At 47.6% G+C, this 22,356-nt stretch overlaps 1 protein-coding gene across 2 annotated transcripts in view; it reads left to right on the top strand.

Moving 5' to 3' along the window:
* PLCG2 (phospholipase C gamma 2) overlaps positions 1-22,356 on the top strand; it is a 193,446-nt gene that overhangs the window by 103,540 nt on the left and 67,550 nt on the right. For both annotated transcript variants that reach the window (XM_010375145.2, XM_030924434.1), the window contains 6 exons: positions 2,154-2,197; positions 4,584-4,656; positions 10,546-10,647; positions 13,077-13,195; positions 15,634-15,719; positions 18,771-18,891. In XM_010375145.2, the coding sequence (XP_010373447.1) occupies positions 2,154-2,197; positions 4,584-4,656; positions 10,546-10,647; positions 13,077-13,195; positions 15,634-15,719; positions 18,771-18,891 (545 nt within the window). The remainder of the gene's footprint in view (positions 1-2,153; positions 2,198-4,583; positions 4,657-10,545; positions 10,648-13,076; positions 13,196-15,633; positions 15,720-18,770; positions 18,892-22,356) is intronic.

Below are 22,356 nucleotides of genomic sequence, written 5' to 3'. Positions count from 1 at the left end.
TGTCTGAGCTCCCCGAGAGTCGGGGAATGCAGTGCGGGCTGTTTCTGTGCTTCATTAAAGGAATGTAAAGGAATGACAGGGCTGAAGAACTGCATGTGGTGGTCAGTGAGGGGGGCCACACGCTGGGCTCCCTCCAGATGTCAATAAGCTGGGTGTGGGGCTTTGGGCTTGGAAGAGTTCTAACCCCTGATGCCTTCATCACCAGGCTGACCTGGAGACCTAAGCAGTAAATGAGTTCAAATAGCAGCATGCCCTGTCTAAAATCTGCACCACCACCCCTTTTTAAAAAGAAATACCTGGTCGGGTGCGGTGGCTCAAGCCTGTAATCCCAGCACTTTGGGAGGCCGAGACGGGCGGATCACGAGGTCAGGAGATCGAGACCATCCTGGCTAACACGGTGAAACCCCGTCTCTACTAAAAAAAAAAAATACAAAAAAACTAGCCGGGCGAGGTGGTGGGCGCCTGTAGTCCCAGCTACTCAGGAGGCTGAGGCAGGAGAATGGCGTAAACCCCAGAGGTGGAGCTTGCAGTGAGCTGAGATCCGGCCACTGCACTCCAGCCTGGGCGACAGAGCGAGACTCCGTCTCAAAAAAAAAAAAAAAAAAAAAACCTATGCTGTAAATTACACAAACAAAAGGAAGGACTTCTCAGTTTGCGTAAAAAGGCTGTTTGTGGCTCTTAACATTTTGGTGGGACCTACTCCTTTGAGATGCTGATTATGTTTCCAGAAGAAACACACACCCACACAAACTGCTGTGGACTTTCTGATGCTTCCCAGGGGCCTGCGATTCCCTTTCTAGAACACTGGTGTTCCCCATGATGTCCTGGGCTGCAAGGAGTTCAGCAAGAGGACCCTGGGTCATCTGGGGCAGGAGGTGTTTTGTGTCATTAGCATTGATCATGTGCTAGTGGATACATTTCCATTTCTGCGGGGGTTATTCAAGTGCTTATCCAGGCGCAGTGTCATTGAAGACTGTTGAAGCAAGGCTACCTGGGCAGCAATGGACAAGATGTGGCTGTGCAGGGTGCCTGTGTACAATGCACAGAAAATGGGCTGGTGCAAGTAGAAGCTGGAGGGAAGGGTGCTCCATGGCGCCCCCCTTTGGTGGAGGAGCCTTTTCATCATGCATCAGTTGGCATGGCAGTGGGCTGTGAAGAGAAGAGCTGAAGCAGTTCAATATTTCTTTCGTCCTCTTGCCTTCAAAGATTAGAAGTGCATCTTTGAAATATTAAAGATTGGAAATGTTGCCTGTAATCCTAGCTACTCAGGAGGCTCAGGAGGAAGAATCTCTTGAGGCCAGGAGTTCAAGGTCAGCCTGGACAACATAGTAAGACCCCCATCTCTACAAAAAGAAAAAAAATTGGCTGGGCATGGTGTCACGCGCCTGTAGTCCTAGCTACTCAGGAAGCTGATACAGGAAGATCATGTGATCCCAGGAGAGTGAGGCTGCAGTGAACTACGATTGTGCCACTGCACTCCAGCCTGGGTAACAGTGAGACCCCATCTCTAAAGAAACCTGGCAGTGAGGGTGTGGAAAAAGGGATGTGTACCCCAGTGGAGGCGCCCATGTCAACTGTTTTGAGAGCACCTTGGCAGAATTTATCAAAGCCAGTGTGCCTACAATGTGCTGTGTCTAGGTGCTTTTCCTCCTAGGACTCTACTCTGTGGACAAAGATAGAGAAATGTGCACACAGGGACACTTAAATAATACTAGATGTAACAAAAATTGAGTGACATGTATATTATGGAATACAATGGTTTTTCAAAGAAAGGAAACAGGGTTATTTGAGGTTGAAGAATAATATGTAAAGCTTGAAACACAGCAAAAAATTGTGAGATGTATGTAAATGATATAATATGATATGATACAATTAAATGAATATCCCTAAAACAAATTCTAGAAGGAAACCTATGAAATTCTTAAGGGTGATTGCTTCTTGGGAATAAAACTGTGGCGGGATGAGGAGGGCTTCTACCTTTTGCTTCTTAAGTTTCTGTTATAGTTGAATATTTACAACTAACACCAATTAAAATGATATTTTTAATGATCTTGTTGCATCTGACAAAATGATGCTTTTTTAACAACAAAAATCTTTCCGTTTTTGCATTAAGTGGCTTGTCTAAGGTTCTTTGTGTGTGCTTTCCATTTCAGATTCTCGATGAATTCAAAAAGGATTCGTCCGTGTTCATCCTGGGGTGAGGCAGCTCTGGCGTGTTGTTCGGGGCGGCTGTGCCGGACCTCATGGCCTGGTGCCCAGCCGGCCTCCTAGGCGAGGATGCTTGTGTGTGCAGGCGCTGACCTTCCAGAGGGACGGGGGCCCCCTGCTGGGGAACTGGCAATCCCACGCTTGTGGTGTGGATAGAGATGAGCAGTAGCAACAGGGGGGTGTGGAGCGCTGCGAGGATGGTCTAGAAGGTTCTGTAGAAAAGCCTGTGTGCCTCAGGCCTTCTTTCCCCGAATGTGCCTCATGAGATGTGACAGGTTAATAGTTTTTTTTTTTTTTTAATTACAAAAACTAATGTTGATGATCAAATAAGTGAAAAATACCTTGTTAAACAGGTTTAACGGAATTAAAATGAGTTCAAGTGTATAAACTGCTTCACACGGTGCTTGGCACCCATGAGGGGCTCATAAATAGTAATATTATTACTAAAAAGTCAGTGTTGCACGACTTATCGGGGCATTTACCATGCTTCATGATTCCCCAAGTGGGGAATTTCTGAGATGTTTTGTGTTTTCCCCAGCCTGTCTGACTGGGAGAAGTGTTGGCCCTGGAATTAATGGTCTGGGGTACATTGATCCAGTCCTCATTGATGAGCAACTTTTCCTTCTGTCACTTCTGAAATCAGAAACTCCAAGACTCCAAAGTTATAAATTAAATGAATCTAATTTTTATAATAAATAATATATATATATATAATATATTTGAGATGGAGCCTCCCTCTGTCGCCTAGGCTGGAGTGCATTGGTGCAATTTCGGCTCACTGCAACCTCCACCTCCCAGGTTCAAGTGATTCTCCTGCCTCATCCTCCGAGTAGCTGGGATTACAGGCATCCACCATGTCCAGCTTTTTTTTTTTTTTTTGTATTTTTAGTAGAGACGGGGTTTCACCATGTTGGCCAGGCTAGTCTTGAACTCCTGATCTCAGGTGATCCACCTGCCTTGGCCTCCCAAAGTGCTGGGATTACAGGAATGTGCCACTGTGCCCAGCCATAATTTCCACATAGTATTTTAATGAAAAGCTTAGTGTTAGACCATGAGGCTGCCAAGGAAAGGTTAGAAATGTACTCATGATTAAAGACAACAGACTCCTGGACCCTGAGTGTTTAGTAAAGGGAGAAAGCGTAGGGAACGTTTGATGTCTTAGACTATTTGAAATAGACCTCTTTTCTCCAGGTTCCTGCAAGTGCTCAGGGAAATGTACCCATTTCCCTGGAAGGCCTCAAGTAGCAGAATGTACTCCTCATCCAACCCGGATGTGGCTCATGCTGGCCCAATAAGGCCCTGTTTTTCTGGTGGCCTGCTGGCCAAGGCGGGAGTCCTGCCTTGATTCGGAGTGTAGTGTTCCCTCCCTGATACCCGACCTCTGCTTGATCCAGGGATGTGTTTTCCACACTCCAGTTAATTGTGCCCGGATGGCCTGGAGTCTAGGGGGGGGCCTCATCTGGTGCCCACTCCAGAGCCCTCAGTGACCCAGGGAACTCTGGATCATGGCTTCTGAGGAGGCCCTTGGGTCTGGCTCCTTTCCTTTCTCCAACACCAGCTCTCCCTATAAGGGTGGGTGGCGTGTCCAGCCCTGTCTCGGCATTGGGTAGGCATGCTCACGTCCCTGCATTCCCCACACCTTTCACTCTGCAATCCCTCCCTCCAGCCTGTGTTCCCTCTCTCCTAGCCCTCTTCCTCTTCTCACCTCCCTTCTGTTTTCCTCGAGGCCGCTGCATCTATGATTTCCTTGCCTGGCACTCTCTGCACCTCCTTCTGGCTCACCCCACCTCCTCCTGACTCACCCCACCTCCTCCTGACTCACCCCACCTCCTCCTGGCTCACCCCACCTCCTCCTGGCTCACCCCACCTCCTCCTGGCTCACCCCACCTCCTCCTGGCTCACCCCACCTCATTCTCTGGAACTCAAGTAGGTACCTTTTCCTCAGAAAAGCCCCTCTGGCCCTCCAGGTCTGAGTTTGGGGCCCTCTCAGCGGTTCCCACTCTGCCCCTCCCCTCCCACCCTCATCTCTTGCTACGCTGTATCCCAAATGCCTGGTTCACTTGTCTTCCCCATGGCCACACTCTGTGAAGTGCTCCTCAGACTCTGGAGGGCGCCAGAGCTCTTTTGGAGCGGCTAAATGCAGACGCCAGGGCCTGCCCCTTGAGATTCCGATGTCAGGGCCCCTCTGAATCCCTGTGGGTGAGGGACATTGTATCATTCACCTGTGTCTTCCTGTTGGCCGGTCTGGTACCTAACACAGTGCCAGTCTCAGTGGGGTGCTCTGGGTGGCAGGCTGCCCCATTGGCTGGCATCTCCTCTCGACTCCTCTGTTGAATGTGCCTGTGTCTAACCGCACCCCTTTTCCCCGAGGACAGGAACACTGACAGGCCGGATGCCTCCGCTGTTTACCTGCATGACTTCCAGAGGTTTCTCATACATGAACAGCAGGTGAGAAAGCACAAGGTGTGTGGGTGACTGGGGGAGCTGGCGGGGTGCTGCCGGGGACTGGTCTCACGCTTCTGCCACCTGTGCTCACCTGGCCACCTGTGCTCACCTGGCCACCTGTCTTCATGCCCAGATGCCAGATACTTCAGATTGTTGTCTGATGCCACTGAGACTCTGGATGAGAAGAGCCTCATGTCGGGCCTCTTTTCAAGACACACATTGAGGATGGGAAGAGTGAGAAGATTCCAGGACAGGGCAGGAGGGGTGAGGACCTGAGGAAGGGGCTGCCCTCACCTGGCTGGCGTCAGCTTTTCTGGCATCATAGCAGGTGTCATTTCCTGGGAAGCCTTCCTTGACTGATGGGAGGATGGGACCAGATTGATCAAGCCTGCCAGGGCCCCTGGGAGATTAACTAGCCCAGCTGTGCTTAAACAGATGATGCTTGGGACAGTCTCCCTGGACAGGGTTTGCCTGTGGGCCTTGAGCCCAGCTATAGACTCAAGGGGGGTTTGTGTTGTGCATTGGTCTTCCACTGCTGTGACGATGCCCCCAGAGGACACTGGGCAGTGTCCAGAAACATGGGTGGGTGTCACAGCTGGAGGCTACTGCCGGCATCTAGCAGGTCAAGGCCAGGGATGCTGCTAAATACCCTACATTGCACAGGGCAGTCCCCCTCCTTCCCGCAACAAAGAAGTATTCAGGGCCAGGTAGGGTGGCTCATGCCTATAATCCTAGCACTTTGGGAGGCCGAGGCGGGCAGATCACTTGAGGCCAGGAGTTCGAGACCTACCTGGCCAATACGGCAAAACCCCCTCTGTACTTAAAATACGAAAATTAGCTGGGCATTGTGGCGGGTGCCTGTAATCCCAGCTACTTGGGAGGCCGAGGCAGGAGAATTGCTTGAACCTGGGAGGCAGAGGTTGCAGTCAGCTGAGATTGCACCACTGCACTGCAGCCTGGGCAACGGAGCAAGACTCCATCTCAAAAAAACAGAAAACAAAACCACCCCCCCCACCAAAAAAAAAAAAAAAAACATAAAAAAACCAAAGAGGTATTCAGCCCCAAGTGCCTATAGTGCTGAGGACAAGAAACTGTGAGAGAGAGGTCAACTTGAAATCTTCTTACCAGCTGCACAGCCATGGACAGGTGGTTTACCCTTTCTGTGCCCCAGTTTCCTCCTCTTTAAGTGGAATTGAGAGCATCTACTTCTGAGAATTGTGGGGATCAGAGACAATTGTATGGATCTGTGTGTGTGTGTGTGTGTGTGTGTGTGTGTGTATGTATGCATGCATGCATGCCTCTTCACATATAAATCTAAAAATTTTGTCTGTATCAATGGAGTTCCATTTACTTTTTTCTGTTAATTCATTTGTTTTTTTTTAAAATAGACTATATTTTAGAGCAGTTTTGGGTTGCAGCAAAATTAAGTTCATTTACTTAACCTCTTGTCTTGCAGAACATTTCAAACATACACGAAAGCAGACAAATGGTTTAATGAACCACCATGTATCATCACTCAGATTAAAAATTATGAGCATTTTGCCAGTTTTTGTTTGAGACAAGGCCCCACTCACCCTGTCACCCAGGCTGGAGTGCAGTGACATAATAACAGCTCACTGCAGCCTCGACCTCTTGGGCTTAAGTGATCCTCCTGCCTTAGCCTCCCAAATAGCTGGGACTACAGGTATGTGCCACCATGCCTGACAATTCTTTTTTTTTTTTTTTTTTTTTTTTTGAGATACAGTCTTGCTCTGTCACCCAGGCTGGAGTACAATGGCTCGATCTTGGCCCACTGCAACCTCTGCCTCCCACGTTCAAGTGATTCTCCTGCCTCAGCCTCCCAAGTAGCTGGGAATACAGGTGTCTGCCACACACCTGTATTTTTGTATTTTTAATAGAATCAGGGGTTCACAATGTTGGCCAGCCTGATCTTGAACTCCTCACCTCAGGTGATCCACCCGCCTTGGCCTCCCAAAGTGCTGGGATTACAGGTGTGAGCCACCCCACCCAGCCCTGACCAATTTTTGTATCTTTAGTGGAAATGGTTTCGCCATGTCGCTCAGGCTGGTCTCCAACTCCTGGACTCAAGTGACTCACCTCTCTCAGTCCCCAAATTGCTGGGATTACACACATGAGGCACTGTGCCCGGCCCACTTTGCCAGTTTTATTTCATCCATTTCTAAGTCCACACACGTCTCCCTAACCTTCCCCTTTCTTCATTTTTTTACTGAAGAATTCTAAAGCAAACCCCAGACTTTGCGTCGTTTTGTTTGTAAATACTTCCGTATGTTTCTCTCATGGATAGGACTTTTTTTTTTTTTCCTTTTTTGAGACAGTCTTGCTCTGTCGCCCACGTTGGAGTGCAGTGGTGCAATCTCGGCTCGCTGCAAGCTCTGCCTCCCGGATTCACACCATTCTCTTGCCTCAGCCTCCTGAGTAGCTGGGACTACAGGCGCCGGCCACCACTGCCTGGCTAATTTTTTGTATTTTTAGTAGAGACGGGGTTTCACCGTGTTAGCCAGGATGGTCTCGATCTCCTGACCCTGTGATCCACCCACCTCGGTCTCCCAAAGTGCTGGGATTATAGGCATGAGCCACCACGCCCGGCTGACTTCCTGTTTTTTTAAAAAATACAGCCACAACACTCCTATTACAGCTTGTGCAATTAGCAGTAATTTTTAAATGGCATCGAATACCTAGCCTGTGTTTGGATTTCATTGATGGAAGAGAAACTTGCAAGCAGGGAAGATGTGTTTTGCACAAGGCCAGCCACACTGAGGGCTCAGGGAAGGGTCGTAGCTACCCTAGTAGACTGATAAATGGTGAATGAGAATGTTGATACATGTTGTAGGTATCATGCCTTCCCAGTGCTGGGGTTGAATGACAGTGATCAAAAGAAGGCTTATTTGCCCAACCTGAGACTAAGTCTGAGGGAGGAGGTAAAATGAAGGTAATACATTAATTTTATTGGGCACAGTCACATGTTCAGTCTAGCTGGTGCTAGGGTGAAGTAGAGAAATTCAAGCACTTTTTTCCTGTCATGATTTTCCTTCCAATAAATTACTCAGTTTAGTAGGGAACGATTAAAGTCAAATTGGTTAAATTCTTGGGGACAAGTAGCCTCACCTCCTAGAATTCACCACCTGGTACGGAGACTTGGGTATATAGATTTAGCCCCACCTAGTGGTGGTTGACTTTATTACATGCTTTCCCCAACTGGGGCCCTTTGCTGGGCTGCCCTTAGAGGTCAGGGACTTGCGGCCAGGAGAAAGTAGGAGTTCGCTGTCTCTGCATCTGAGGAGTAAGGACCCAAACAGCCATGAGCATCCATGCGATGTTTGTTGGTCACACAGATGCTCGTATGGAATAATCACTGCAGTACTTTGTGTGCAAATTAGTATGACTTTTCTAGAAAACATTTTGGCTGTATGCAATGAAAAGAAAGCTTTAAAACTAGATTCTATATCTTGAGTAAATTGTTGCCCTCCCACACACTTATCCTAAGGAAATAATGGCAGCATTTTTAATAAAAAAGAAAACTTGGAATTAATCTAAATGTCTTTAGAGGGTTGGCTAAGCACGCCATGGTACAGCTCTGGAATGGACAGGTGATGGGATAGGAAGGGAGTTAAAAGTATGTTTCCAGAATCAGCGTTTCTGGGTTTAGTCCGAGGCTCATGTCTGGCAACACTAAGTTAACGACTAGAAGCCTAGTTGTATAGGTTGTATGCATTTTGGCCCATGTGAAGCAGGGCTTCTGTTTCCCCGTTTATATGACATGGAGAATAACCTGTGCCTCCTGGGGTGGTGGTAAGTTCACGATGAGCCACTGTGTGGGGCCTGGTGTAGAGTCAGTGCCCAGTGTTGACGGCCATCACCATTTATTTTTATTTTCATCATTATTCTTTGCCATTTTCACTATTACAGGTGTCTAGTGCAATACCCCACACCAAGGAGATGCATTTTACAACCCCTAGAATATTGATATTTCCATCTCCTTTAGGCAGAAGATTTCTTTCTTTGCAGTCAGTCCAGTGCCAGGTTGTATTAGCTAAGTACCCATGCATTTTGATAAATGTAAAAACTTTGTAGGGGGAAGGAAGGAGGATACCTCCAGCCTCTTTGGGACATCTTGGTCAGGTAAAGTATTTTAATAAAATATCCCACAATTTGGGTTTCATGTTGTAGTATTCAAAGATTCTGACACCCCTGTATTCAAATGAGCTCGCAGTTTCCCAGCTTCCGGGCTGTTTTGGGCTCCTGATCCAGGTAAATTTGCAAGAGTCAACAGCTGTTCATTTTTGTCTTACACCCATGCATGTCACAAGCCTCCTGGTCACCACCTCATTTGCGTCTGTTCTTCTATTTTTCATTCTTTCAGACATCCTCATCCAGCCCTTCCCATCGAACCACACACACATCTGGTAGCATATTTGCTCCTGTTAGTCATAAAGATGAAGGTTTTAGAATATTTGAAGTGAAGAAAGCATTGATCAGTGTTGAATTTATATGATGTATTTCATGCCCTTTTCCTATGAATATTTGGGATTTCAGGGCATGGAGAGGAAAGCAATAGTTACTTCATATTATACATTCTTTTTTAAAAGGGTTTCTAGAATGTCTAGGACTGTGTAGCAGCTGGTTTGGAACTGGTCATGTATATTTCAGACGTTACCAGTGTTTTAGCAGCCCTGTTTGCCTATTCTCTTGGAAAGAGGGCATATGATTACATTCCATGTCAGTTTAGCTATTTGGAGCCGAGACTACAATTTACAAGCTGTGTGGGCTTAGGGTCGTGAGGTATTGTTCCTGGGTCTCTGTTTCCTTGTCTCTAAAATGACAATGGCAATTAATGACTTGCAGAGTTATGTGGACTAAGTGAGATGACCATAGGAGGAAGATAGATGCTTGTTTGCACAAGCTGCCATGGTCAGAGCACTTTCTTTTTTTTGAGACAGAGTTTCACTCTGTTGCCCAGGCTGGTGTGCAATGGTACAACCTTGGCTCACTGCAACCTCTGCCTCTCCGGTTCAAGCAATTCTCCTGCCTCAGCCTCCTGAGAAGCTGGGATTACAGCGCTTGCCACCACGCCCAGCTGATTTAAAAAAAATTTTTTTTTGTATTTTAGTAGAGATGGGGTTTCACTATGTTGGCCAGGCTGGTCTTGAACTCCTGAGCTCAGGCGATCCACCCGCCTCGGCCTCCCAAAGTGGGCCTGAGCACTTTCTATGCACCAGGTACTGCGTTAGGCACATAACCTATTAAGATTTCATACAATGCTTCCTACAGTATCCATTTCATACAGTGCTCCACAGAAACTGTGTGGTAGATACTCTTACTCCCGCTTCATGGGTGGGGAGGCACAGAGATGGTAGGTAACTTGCCCAAGGTCAGCTAGGTAGAATGAGAGGCCAACCCAGGTAAGGGACCTGGAAGGCTGATGTAACTACCATGCCACCAGGCTGCTTCTTACTAACAAACGTAAAGAGCTGTCATAGGGCAGGAGCTGGCAAACCATGACCTATGAGCCAAATACAGCTGACTGCTTGCTTTTATAAACAAAATTTTGTTGGAATACAGCCATGCCCATTTGCCTGCGGGTTATCTGTGGCTGCTTTTGCACCACAGCAGCGGAGTTGAGAGGTTGCAGCAGACACCATATGGCTCACAGAGCCCAAAATATTTACTCTCGGGCTCTTTGCAGAGAATATTTGCTGACCCCTGGCAAAAGGCCGTGTGCAGAATGAGGCCTCAACACGTGGTGCTCGATTGCAAGTGATTTCGGAATTGGTTGACGTTTCAGTCTTTGATCGCGACTGTCTGGACCCTGGGAAATGAAGAATTTTATCAGTACTCATTTTGGTGATCTCTTGTTCTCTTTCTCATTTTAAGGAGCATTGGGCTCAGGATCTGAGCAAAGTCCGTGAGCGGATGACAAAGTTCATCGATGACACCATGCGTGAAACTGCTGAGCCTTTCTTGTTTGTGGATGAGGTGAGTAGGCTGGGCTTGTTGTCACGTGGGGGTGACTTTTTGATTGATGTCTGTGCTTTCTGAGGTTTATTTTCTGTTCTCTTTCCTTGGAGAGCTTTGCTATTTGATGTCCCCTTGACTGACTGGTTAGTTGGGAGTGTTTTTCTGTTTTTTTTTTTCTCCCAGGTTCCAGATTACTGTAACTGTTAACTGTCCAGTGGGTTCATTTTGCCTGCTACCTAGACATAGCCAATTGATCAAGGCAGGGGAATTGAAACAGGGAAAGAGTTTAACTCACGTAGAGCCGGGTGAATGGGAGACTCGAGTTTTATTATTACTCAAATCATCCTCCCTTTCAGAGGCTCGAGTTTTGTTTTTTATGTCTTTGTTTGTTTGCTTGTGTTTTTGTTTCTGAGATGGTGTCTCAGTCTGTCACCCAGCCTGGAGTTCAGTGGTGCGATCTCACCTCACTGCAACCTCCGCCTCCCAGGTTCAAGTGATTCTTGTGCCTCAGCCTCCCGAGTAGCTGGGATTCCAGGTGCCCTCCACCATGCCTGGCTAATTTTTTTGTATTTTTAGTAGAGACAGAGTTTCACTATGTTGGCCAGGCTGGTCTCCAACTCCTGACCTTGTGATCAGCCTGCCTTAGCCTCCCAAAGTGCTGGGATTATAAGTGTGAGCCACCGCATCTGGCCGAGGCTAGGGTTTTTTAAAGATAATTTGGAGGGGCAGGGAAGGGGTGCTGCTGACTGGTTGGAGATGCAATCATATAGGTGTGGAAAACAGTGTGCTTCTGGGTGGGGCTACAGGACCAGTGGGCGGTCCAGGTAGAGCCATGCAAACGCCCAAAAAGACGTCTCAAACGGCCAATCTTAGTTTGAACAGGAGTGATGTTATCTGTAGGAGTAACTGGGGAAGTTGCGAATCTTATAACGTCCAGAAAAATGGCTGGTAACCAATTAGTCTCCACCTTAGCGGAATTCAGGCCCCTGTCATCCTGCTAACCTGGTCTTTGTTTAGCTTTACAAAGGCAGTTTGGTTTTGGGGAAGGGCTGTTATTTAAACTATAAACTAAATGTTTTCCAAAGTTACTTTGGCCCAAGCCCAGGAATAATTAACGGCAGTTTGGAGGTTAAAGGCAAGAAGGAGATTGGTTAGATCAGATCTGTTTCGCTGTCGTAATTTTCTCGTTGTTCTGATTTTTGCTAAGGCAGTTTCAAAGCCTTTTCTTACTCTTCTCCATTGACCGTGTTGCCTGGGTGGGATTATTGATTTTGCCACTAGAGGGCATCTGCCACCAGGGAGAGTTGAACCATTGCAAGCACAGAAACAAAATGCGAAGGTGTCTGGGTGCTTGCAGGTCAGAATGGTTGCCTTTGACCTTACATAGGGAAGGAGGGGAGGTGGAACTGGGGAGCGCCTGCCCCATATGAGGTCGTTCTCAGGCAGCAGAAAGTAGGCCCAGGTCGGTAAAGCATTTTTTTTTTTTTTTTTTTTAAAGGGGCCAGGAATTGTAACTTGAAATTTTCTGCCCTTTCAACATTCTGATATGGATAACACTCTGTTTCTTCAGTTGGGTAGTGGGTTCACAACTTTTCACGCTACTGTTATGCCTTAAAACATATATATGAGGCCAAGTGCAGTGACTCACACCTGTAATCCCAGCACTTTGGGAGGCTGAGGCGGGTGGATCGCTTGAGGTTAGGAGTTTGAGACCAGCCTGGCCAACACGGTAAAATTCTGTCTCTACTAAAAATACAAAAATTAGCCTGGTGTGGTGGTGCATGCCGGTTATCCCAGCTACTTGGGAGGCTGAGGCAGGAGAATCGCTTGAACCCAGGAGGTGGAGGTTGCAGTGAGCTGAGATTGTGCCACTGCACTGCAGCCTTGGCAACAGAGCAAGGCTCTGTCTGAAAAAACACCATCCTGGCTAACATGGTGAAACCCCGTCTCTACTAAAAAATACAAAAAAAAACTAGCCGGGCGAGATGGTGGGCGCCTGTAGTCCCAGCTACTCGGGAGGCTGAGGCAGGAGAATGGCGTAAAACCCGGGAGGCGGAGCTTGCAGTGAGCTGAGATCCGGCCACTGCACTCCAGCCTGGGCGACAGAGCGAGACTCTGTCTCAAAAAAAAAAAAAAAAAAAAAAAAGAAAAAACAGACAAAAGGCAACAACAATGTATATATGGTAAGCATAAGCCCTTGCAGTAGCAAATATTTTAGGATAAGCATTACAAAGGAAAATATTGTCTAGGTCTATGGAAAAAATATGTTGCTGCAGCCCATTGCAGTCTGAGCCTTCGGTATTGAAAACGTGGGCGATTGAGGTTTGGAGACTGTTGGTTTCACGCATCAGAGCTGTTCTTCCCCTGGGTGGACACAGAACAGAAACAAGCAGACACCATCCCTCCCGTCAACGTGATGATTCAGTCTTTGTGTTTGACTCTTTTAGTTCCTCATGTACCTGTTTTCACGAGAAAACAGCATCTGGGATGAGAAGTATGACGTGGTGGACATGCAGGACATGAACAACCCCTTGTCTCATTACTGGATCTCCTCGTCACATAACACGTGAGTTTCAGATGAACCTGTGATGGGTTGGGCAGCACAGAGCATGTGAGGGTTGAGGCACGGGTGCGATGCGCTGCTCTGGTGAGCCGTGTTGAGAAGCAGGTGGAGGGTGTAGCGTCGCATTCCTCAGACTAGAATACACAGAAGCTTCTGGAAGGGGCGGGGAACACACCTCCCTTTCTCAGTTGGCATTGTAATAATAATCTGTTTTCTGTGGCCCTAAAAAGCTAGTAAAACCAAAAGTAACTTAAAGTAACTTAGTAACTAAAGCAACGTAGTAAACTTAGTTTTTCATGATTTGGGCATCTCACAGTAGCCAAAGCAATTCAGTGACTCATTGAATTGATTCATAGGGACTGTGTACCCTGTGCCTGCTGGGAGCTGGGGATGTGGCTGTGAACAGATGGCAGCCACGTCCTCATGTGCTGGGAGGAAGGCCTCCATTGAAAGTTAACCTCAGAAGAGGACTTGCTGCTGTGGGGAGCAGGTGGTAAGGCGAGGAGAAGTGTTTCAGACAGAGGAGCAGCAAGTGCCAAGGTCCTGGGGCAGGAGCAACTGAAAAGAGTCTGCTAAGGCTGGAGTGCAGAATCTAGGAGAGTGATGTCAGGAGGGGAGGAAGGCAGGTCCTGCTGGAGCAGGATCTTGTAGGTCACCGTGAGAGCTGTCGGGAAGACCCTGACGACTTTTAACCAGAAAATAAGATGCTCACAGGGGCCTCTTGGGATGGTTACTCTGATTGCAACAGAGGGAGGATATAAAGGATGTTGCACTGATGTTCCAGTATTTAGTGTGTCTTATTGGGTGAGGGGTGAAGTCCTTGGGTCGTGGCTCCTGGAGCTATGGGTGGGGACTTGCCTAAGTGACATTCCAGGGGGTCATCTGGGAAAAGGCTTTTAATGGTGTTACGCTCCAGGCATTTGGGAAGGTAAAATCTCTTTCAGGGGAAACTGATTTCACAGTTCTGTCTTCCCCACCATGCCCGTCATTGTAAGAGTCTGTGTTTCCGCACGGTGAATTCTAGAAAACCCGGAAGACAGTTAAGAAATACAAACTTTAGGCCGGGCGCGGTGGCTCAAGCCTGTAATCCTAGCACTTTGGGAGGCCGAGACGGGCGGATCGCGAGGTCAGGAGATCGAGACCATCCTGGCTAACACGGTGAAACCCCGTCTCTACTAAAAACTACAAAAAAACTAGCCGGGTGAGGTGGCGGGCGCCTGTAGTCCCAGCTACTCAGGAGGCTGAGGCAGGAGAATGGCGTGAACCCGGGAGGCGGAGCTTGCAGTGAGCTGAGATCCGGCCACCGCACTCCAGCCTGGGCGACACAGCGAAACTCCGTCTCAAAAAAAAAAAAAAAAAAAAAAAAAAAAAAAAAAGAAATACAAACTTTAAAAAAACCTTTTATTTTCAGTTCAGAGGTACGTGTGCAGGTTTGTTACACAGGTCAACCTGTGTCATGGGGGTTTGCTGTGCAGATTATTTTGTCACCCAGGCATTAAGCCTACTACCCATTAGTTATTTTTCCTGATCCTCTCCCTCCTACCACCCTCTGACAGGCCCCAGTGTGAGGAACAAACTTTTTTTTTTTTTTTTTTTTGAGACGGGGTCTTGCTCTGTTGCCCAGGCTGGAGTGCAGTGGTGCAATCTCAGCTCGCCACAACCTCTGCCTCCCTGGTTCAAGAGATTCTCCTGCCTTAGCCTCCCGAGTAGCTGGGACTACAGGCACATGCCACCATGCCCAGCTATTTTTTTTTTTTTTTTTTTTTGTATTTTTAGTAGAGACAGAATTTCACTATGTTGGCCAGGTTGGTCTCGAACACCTGACCTCATGATCTGCCCACCTCAGCCTCCCAAAATGCTGGGACTACAGGTGTGAGCCTCCGTGCCTGGCCTCGGAACACAAACTTAAAAAAGAGTTGAGGTGAATCATGGTGAGGAAGAAAGCGCACTAAGGAGTCATTCTCACGGCAGTTTTGGTGGGTGTGGCTCCTAGCAGAGTCGATTCCACCGACAGTTGTTGAATGCCTGTTCTGTGCCTGGCCTTGGCCCTGATACCAAAAGAAGTGCCCATCTCTGTTTAGACCGAGGACCCAGAGGGTGGCCGCGGGGCTTTGTTAATTCATCTTCTGCAGCTTTTCTGCTTCTGACGTGCTTTGACCAACTTCTCCTCAAAAGAACACGTCCTCTCCATGCTTGCGTTGCCCAGGTGGTCAGCAGTCACCTCCTGTGATTGTGACCTGAGTTCAAAGCTCATGCCCAGTGTGACCGTGGAGTTGTGTATTTCTGTCCTAGGCCTTAGCTTGGAGTCTTTCTAGATGAAGAATTCAGAGCTTTGGGAACTCAGGCTGAGAAGTTCCCCCGCAACACCCCGAGGTGCAGGCTTGGCCCCCCAACCCCTGTGGCTGCCACCCCCTCACGGCCACCTGCCTTCTCTCCTGCAGGTACCTCACAGGTGACCAGCTGCGGAGCGAGTCGTCCCCGGAAGCTTACATCCGCTGCCTGCGCATGGGCTGTCGCTGCATTGAACGTGAGTAGCTCCTTCTTGGCCGAGGTCACGCTCACAGCAAATTGAGGATAACCATGTGGTTGCTCCATGTTTTCTTTCAAATTTTAAAAAAGTTTTAATGGACACATAACAACTGTGCATATTTATGGGGTTAGAGTGTGATGTTTCTTTCTTTCTTTCTTTCTTTTTTTTTTTTTTTTTTTTTTTTTGAGACAGAGTCCCTGCCATCTGTATCTCCTCAGCTTCCTCCTGGGCTGGTATTAGAGGAAGGCAAACAGACACCCACTGTGTTTTGGCAGCTGGGTCCTAGGTGTGCACAGGTACCCCGTATCACCTGGATTGGGGGGTCTGTGAGCAAATGTGAAAAGAACGATCGGGGTTGGATATGGTGGCTCCTGCCTGTAATCCCAGCACTTTGGGAGGCTGAAGTGGGAGGACTGCATGAGGCCAAGAGTTTGAGACCAGCCTGGGCGACACGGTGAGATTCTGTCATTAGAAAAAGTAAAAAAGTTAGCTGTGTGTAGTGGCATGCACCTGTGATCCCAACAACTTGGGAGGCTGAGGTGGGAGGATCGCTTGAGCCCAGGAGGTTGAGGCAGTGGTGAGCTGTGATTGTGCTACTGCACTCTAGCCTGGGCAACAGAGCGAGACTCTGTGTCTAAACAGAAAAGAACAGAAGGGTCAGCCGGCATCTGTGGCTGGGCAGATGGCAGAGGCCTTACTTCCCTCCTTCCTTCTCATAGCCTCTCTGGCTCTTTTCCTTCCAGCCTCTCTCTCACCAGAGGCTCATGGGTGCATTTGGTTGAGAAAAGGCAACAACCAGCTGGGCATGGTGTCTCATGCCTGTAATCCCAGCACTGTGAGAGATCGAGGCGGGCGGGTCACTTGAGATCAGGAGATCACTTGAGATCAGTTTGAGACCAGTCTGGCCAACATGGCGAAATGCTGTCTCTTCTAAAAATACAAAAATTGCCAGGTGTGATGGTGCACATCTGTAATCCCAGCTACTTGGGAGGACGAGGCACAAGAGTCGCTTGAGCCCGGGAAGCAGAGGTTGCAGTAAGCTGAGATTGTGCCACTGCTCTCCAGCCTGGGCAACAGAGGGAGACTTTGTCTCAAAAAAAAAAAGGCAACAACCACTGACTTAGGCTCCAGTGTTTCCAAAACCACTCATGATGGAAGCAATGTTTTGTAGCAGTTATTCTATAGACTTTCCTCCCGTTTATGATTTTTCTTCTCCCTCAGAAAAAAACAAATGTTTAGAAGAACAGCTTTAAGCATCGGCTTCTGTGCCCTCGGGGTCCAAAAGATTGGGGGTGTTCACCTTCCACATGACCCATTTCTGTTTGAAAATTTTACTGTGAACCTTTACAAATAAATTTCTCACTGCTCTGTATCATTTCCACGGGCAGAAAAGGTAGTCAAGGTTTTCAACAGGCAAAGTCAAAATAAAACAGGTGGTAAAGAAGCACCAGCCCCAGAACAAGTACAAACTTTTCACCCGTGAGGCCACAGCAGCCCAACCTTCAGCATCTCAAGTCTAGCCCACCTGGATTTCCATTTCCAGGGCCTCCTAATTTTCCCCCACAAAGCATGTTTGAATTTCCACCACATTTGCCACCTCCATTACTTCCCCCTCCAGGCTTTGGCTTTGCTCAAAATCCCATGGTTCCCTGGCCACCTGTTGTTCATCTCCCAGGTCAGCCACAGCGTATGATGGGTCCTCTCTCACAAGCATCAAGGTATATAGGCCCACAGAGTTTTTACCAGGTTAAAGACGTTCGGAGACTAGAAAGGCGCCATAGTGACCCTTGGGGTAGGCAAGACCAACAGCAACTGGATAGGTCATTTAATAGGGGTAAAGGGGACCGCCAGAGATTTTATAGTGATTCACACCACTTGAAAAGAGAGCGACATGAAAAGGAATGGGAGCAAGAATCTGAAAGGCATAGACGCAGAGACAGAAGCCAAGACAAGGACAGAGACAGAAAAAGCAGGGAGGAAGGGCACAAAGATAAAGAGAGGGCACGGTTATCACATGGTGATCGAGGAACAGATGGAAAAGCAAGCAGAGATAGTAGGAGTGTAGACAAGAAGCCAGATAAACCTAAAAGTGAAGACTATGAGAAGGACAAAGATCGAGAGAAAAGTAAACATAGAGAAGGAGAAAAGGACAGGGATAGGTACCACAAAGATAGGGACCACACTGACAGAACTAAAAGCAAAAGGTAAAATTTGCAGGCTGCTTCAGGATTACATTTAAATAACTGTTAAATGTTGTATCTTGTAAACAAAAGAAAGATTGCCTGCTAGGATTGTGCCATCTTTAAAATTTTTACTGTCAGTCATTTGCAGAACAGTAAATTCTGTGTGTTGGTGCAGAGTGCCCTGTACCAGTGCTCATCATCCCTTCTTCATACCAACTGTCCCTAGTTATAGGAATTTAATATTTTTAAAAGTTTTACATTGCTGTATATTCAAAGATTTGTTTTATTAATATGCAATAAAGGCTTAGAAATTTTAGTTTAAAAAAAAAAAAAAAAGAAGAAGTGTTGAGGCCGGGCGCGGTGGCTCATGCCTCTAATCCCAGCACTTCGGAAGGCTGAGGCAGGCGGATCATGAGGACAGGATATCGAGACCACCCTAGCCAACATGGTGCAAACCTGTCTTTACTAAAATACAAAAAATTAACTGGGCGTGGTGGTACGCGCCTATAGTCCCAGCTACTCGGGAGACTGAGACAGGGGAAGTGCGTGAACCTGGGAGGCGGAGATTGCAGTAGGGCGAGATTGTGCCACTGCACTCCAGGCTGGGCAACAGAGTGAGACTTCATCTCTCAAAAAAAAAAAAAAAAGCAGCATTGAAACTAGCTTGTCTTGGACAGCTGCACTTGCATTATGTAAACGCACAGGGAACCCTGCGTACACAGGGAAACCCTATGTCCTTGGCAGCTGAATGGAGGGAGTGTGGGCGTCCTTGTCTAGTAACTGAACTGGTGTGTGGGCTGGGGGCTGACCTCGGGGCTGTCGGTGAACACACGTGTTGTTGAGTATGTCACGTTTCTCCCTGTAGTGGACTGCTGGGACGGGCCTGATGGGAAGCCGGTCATCTACCACGGCTGGACGCGGACCACCAAGATCAAGTTTGATGACGTCGTACAGGCCATCAAAGACCACGCCTTTGTTACCTCAAGGTCAGTTGGCTGATTTCTGGGTGGTGTGACTTAAAGAGGAAGGCAGCTAGGATTGCACAGACAGGCAAACACACACAGACGCCTCCCTCCAAATGTAGGAAGGCCTGCGCCCCATCTTGGCCAAAGCTAGTGCCATCAAGTTCTCACCCGAGTGTTGGCGCCCCCTGCAGGCCGAGAGTGCAGGTTACTCCCGGAATCTAGAGCCCCGAGGCGGCTCTGGCTGGGGGAACCCTGTGGCTGCTCAGTGCCCACCCCGCCTCCTCATTCTGTCTGGCCCCTACTTTCAGAACCCTTGAAAGAGAAGGAAAGGCTGGGCGCAGTGGCTCATTGCCTGTAATCCTGGCACTTTGGGAGTCTGAGGTGTGATCACCTGAGGTCAGGAGTTGGAGAAGAGCCTGGGCAACATGGTGAAACCCCATCTCTACCAAAAATACAAAAAAAAAAAAAAAAAAAAAAAAAAAAAAAAAAATCAGCTGGATGCAGTGGCATGCACCTGTGGTCCCAGCTACTAGGGAAGCTGAGGTGGGAGGATTGCTTGAACCTGGGAGGCAGAGGTTACAGTGAGCTGAGATTGCACCATTGCACTGCAGCCTAGGCAACGGAGCGAGACCCTGTCTCAAAGAAAAAAAAAAGAGAGGCAAAGAAAGTTAAAATTCCCTTCTGTCCTAATTCCCTCTTTTCTGCCTAGTTGTCACCCCCACCAAACCTGTTTCTACAGGCAGAATCCAAGCAGCCAGTAGTGGTGGTGGTTGGTGTATTTCTTGAATAGCTGCCTGGGGCCAGGCTCTGTGCTAGGCCCTTTGTACATGTGATCATCTTGATTCTTTGCCGCAAAGTGGGTATGGTCATCCCCATTTAACAGATGAGTAAATTGAGGCAAGGAGAGATTAAGTGGATGAGAATATTTAGGTTTGTTTCAAGGGTTTCTAACCTCAGGTCTAATCCTTTTCTGTCGCACTATAAGATCTTGATTTGGGCTGGAGGTCAACGGAATTGTTCTATAAAGGGCCAGATAGAAATATTTCAGGCTGGCCAGGCGTGGTGGCTCACGCCTGTAATCCCAGCACTTTGGGAGGCCTGGACGGACGGATCATGAGGTCAAGAGATTGAGACCATCCTGGCTAACACAGGTGAAACCCCGTCTCTACTGAAAAATACAAGAAAAAAAACTAGCCGGGCGTGGTGGTGGGCGCCTGTAGTCCCAGCTACTCGGGAGGCTGAGGCAGGAGAATGGCGCGAACCCGGGAGGCAGAGCTTGCAGTGAGCTGAGATGCGGCCACTGCACTCCAGCCTGGGCGGCAGAGTGAGACTCTGTCTCAAAAAAAAAAAAAAAAAAATATTTCAGGCTTTGTGGGTCCTGTGGTCTCTGTTGCAACTATTCAGCCCTGTTGCTGAAGTGCAAAACAGCCGTGGACAAGAGGTAAACAGATGGGCTTGGCTATGTTCCAGTTGAAACTTGAATTACAAATTACAGAAAGAGATGGCAGGCCAGATTTGGGGCGGAGGCCATCATATACTGACTCCTGGTCTGGGTTCCTTATTATTTCTGAGAGCTGGCAGGAGGCCTTCTATAGGCTCAGTGGAATGATAGTTGTCTTTTTATCCCTTCTGGAGTACAATAGCACTTACGAGTATGGCTTCTGAATCCTTTTTGCCAAGTTTGAATCCAGCCGTGAAGTACTAGCTTGGGCAAAGCACTTACTATTCTATGCTTCAATTCCCACATTAAAAAACAGAGGTGAAAATTGTGTGCACCTCACAGGGCAGTTGTGAGGGTTAAATGAGATGCCATTACAGCAAGTGCTTAACCCTGCACCTGGCATAGAGTTAGTGTTCAGTCAATAAGATGGATTTTCTTTTTTTCCTTCTTTTCTTCTTCTTCCCTTCTTTCCTTCCTTCCTTTCCTTTCCTTTCCTTTCCTTTCCTTTCCTTTCCTTTCCTTTTCCTTTTCCTTTTCCTTTTCCTTTTCCTTTCTTTTTCTTTTCTTTTCAGATGGAGTCTCGCTCTGTCACCCAGGCTAGAGTACAATGGCAGTATCTTGGCTCACTGCAACCTCCACCTCCTGAGTTCAAGTAATTCCCCTGTCTCAGCCTCCCGAGTAGCTGGGATTACAGGCACCTGCCATCATGCCTGACTAATTTTTGTATTTTTGTAGAGACAGGGTTTCACTATGTTGGCCAGGCTGGTCTTGAACTCATGACCTCAGGTGATCCTCCTGCCTCAACCTCCCAAAGAGCTGGGATTATGAGCATGAGCCACTGCGCCCAGCCTGACTGGTTATTTTTATTGAATTTACCGCAGATGTCCCTCGAGCTGGGTGGAGGTGTTGCTCTGAGACAGTGAAATTATGGACGTCTTTTCCCACTTGGCGAAAACCTTTCAATGAAAGCATATGATGTCTCCATCGCAGTGTTCTCCCCCGTAGGACCCTAGCCCTTCTTAGTGCCAACCTCCACCAGGCAGATGGAAGGAGCCTGTATTAACAGACACTGTGGAGGGGCTGCTTACACTGCTTTGCGAGTTTGCTTTCCTTTTTAGGACATAGGTGCTTATGGTTGTGAGTTGATAGTCACTCACTGAACATTATCTCATTCATGGCTAGAGAAAGTTTTTTTCTGGTTAAAATAGGCCTGGAATCATCTAACACCTATAGGGATAGAACTCTGTAATTAAACATTAATGCATTAATGTTTTTTTAGCAAAAGGCATCCTTACTGGTATTAAGAGGGATTTAAAAAAATGATTGCAAGCAGCATTCATTTGAATGGTTCACATTTTGCTGCCAGTTAAGTTTTGATACCAACTTACTAGCCTTTGTTCTAAAAGCTTTTTAGCTGTTGTGTTCTAGTAAGGGTGTGTGGGTCAGGGTCGGGGAATGAGCTGGGTCCATGCTTCCCAGGAGTGATGAGGCTGTGATTTACTTGAGCTGGAACATGGTTCAGGATTTTATTTTTATCATCATCAGTTTATTTTCACTTTTACCTTCATTTCTATCGAGTGATGTGGTTTCCTGTTTATGGAAGTGACATGGTTACCTTTAGAATAATTTTGTTTTCGGCCGGGCGTGGTGGCTCACACCTGTCATCCCAGCACTTTGGGAGGCCGAGGCAGGTGGATCACAAGGTCAGGAGATCGAGACCATCCTGGCTAACACGGTGAAACCCCGTCTCTACTAAAAATATAAAAAATTAGTCGAGTGTGGTGGCGGGCGCCTGTAGTCCCAGCTACTCTGGGAGGCTGAGGCAAGAGAATGGCGTGAACCCGGGAGGCAGAGCTTGCAGTGAGCCGAGAGACTCCGTCTCAAAAAAAAAAAAAAAAAAGAATAATTTTGTTTCATAGTGAATGCCATCCACAAGCCTCAGATGGATTCTCGGTGGGAAAAACCCCATCTAGACACTATGTTTCTTGGATAACTGGGGAAATTTGAGTATGTCTAATGATGAGTATGTCTAATGATCATTGTTT

Source organism: Rhinopithecus roxellana, chromosome 20 (genome assembly GCF_007565055.1).
Source record: "Rhinopithecus roxellana isolate Shanxi Qingling chromosome 20, ASM756505v1, whole genome shotgun sequence".
Lineage (NCBI taxonomy): Eukaryota > Metazoa > Chordata > Mammalia > Primates > Cercopithecidae > Rhinopithecus > Rhinopithecus roxellana.
This window is presented reverse-complemented; position numbering and strand designations above follow the sequence as displayed.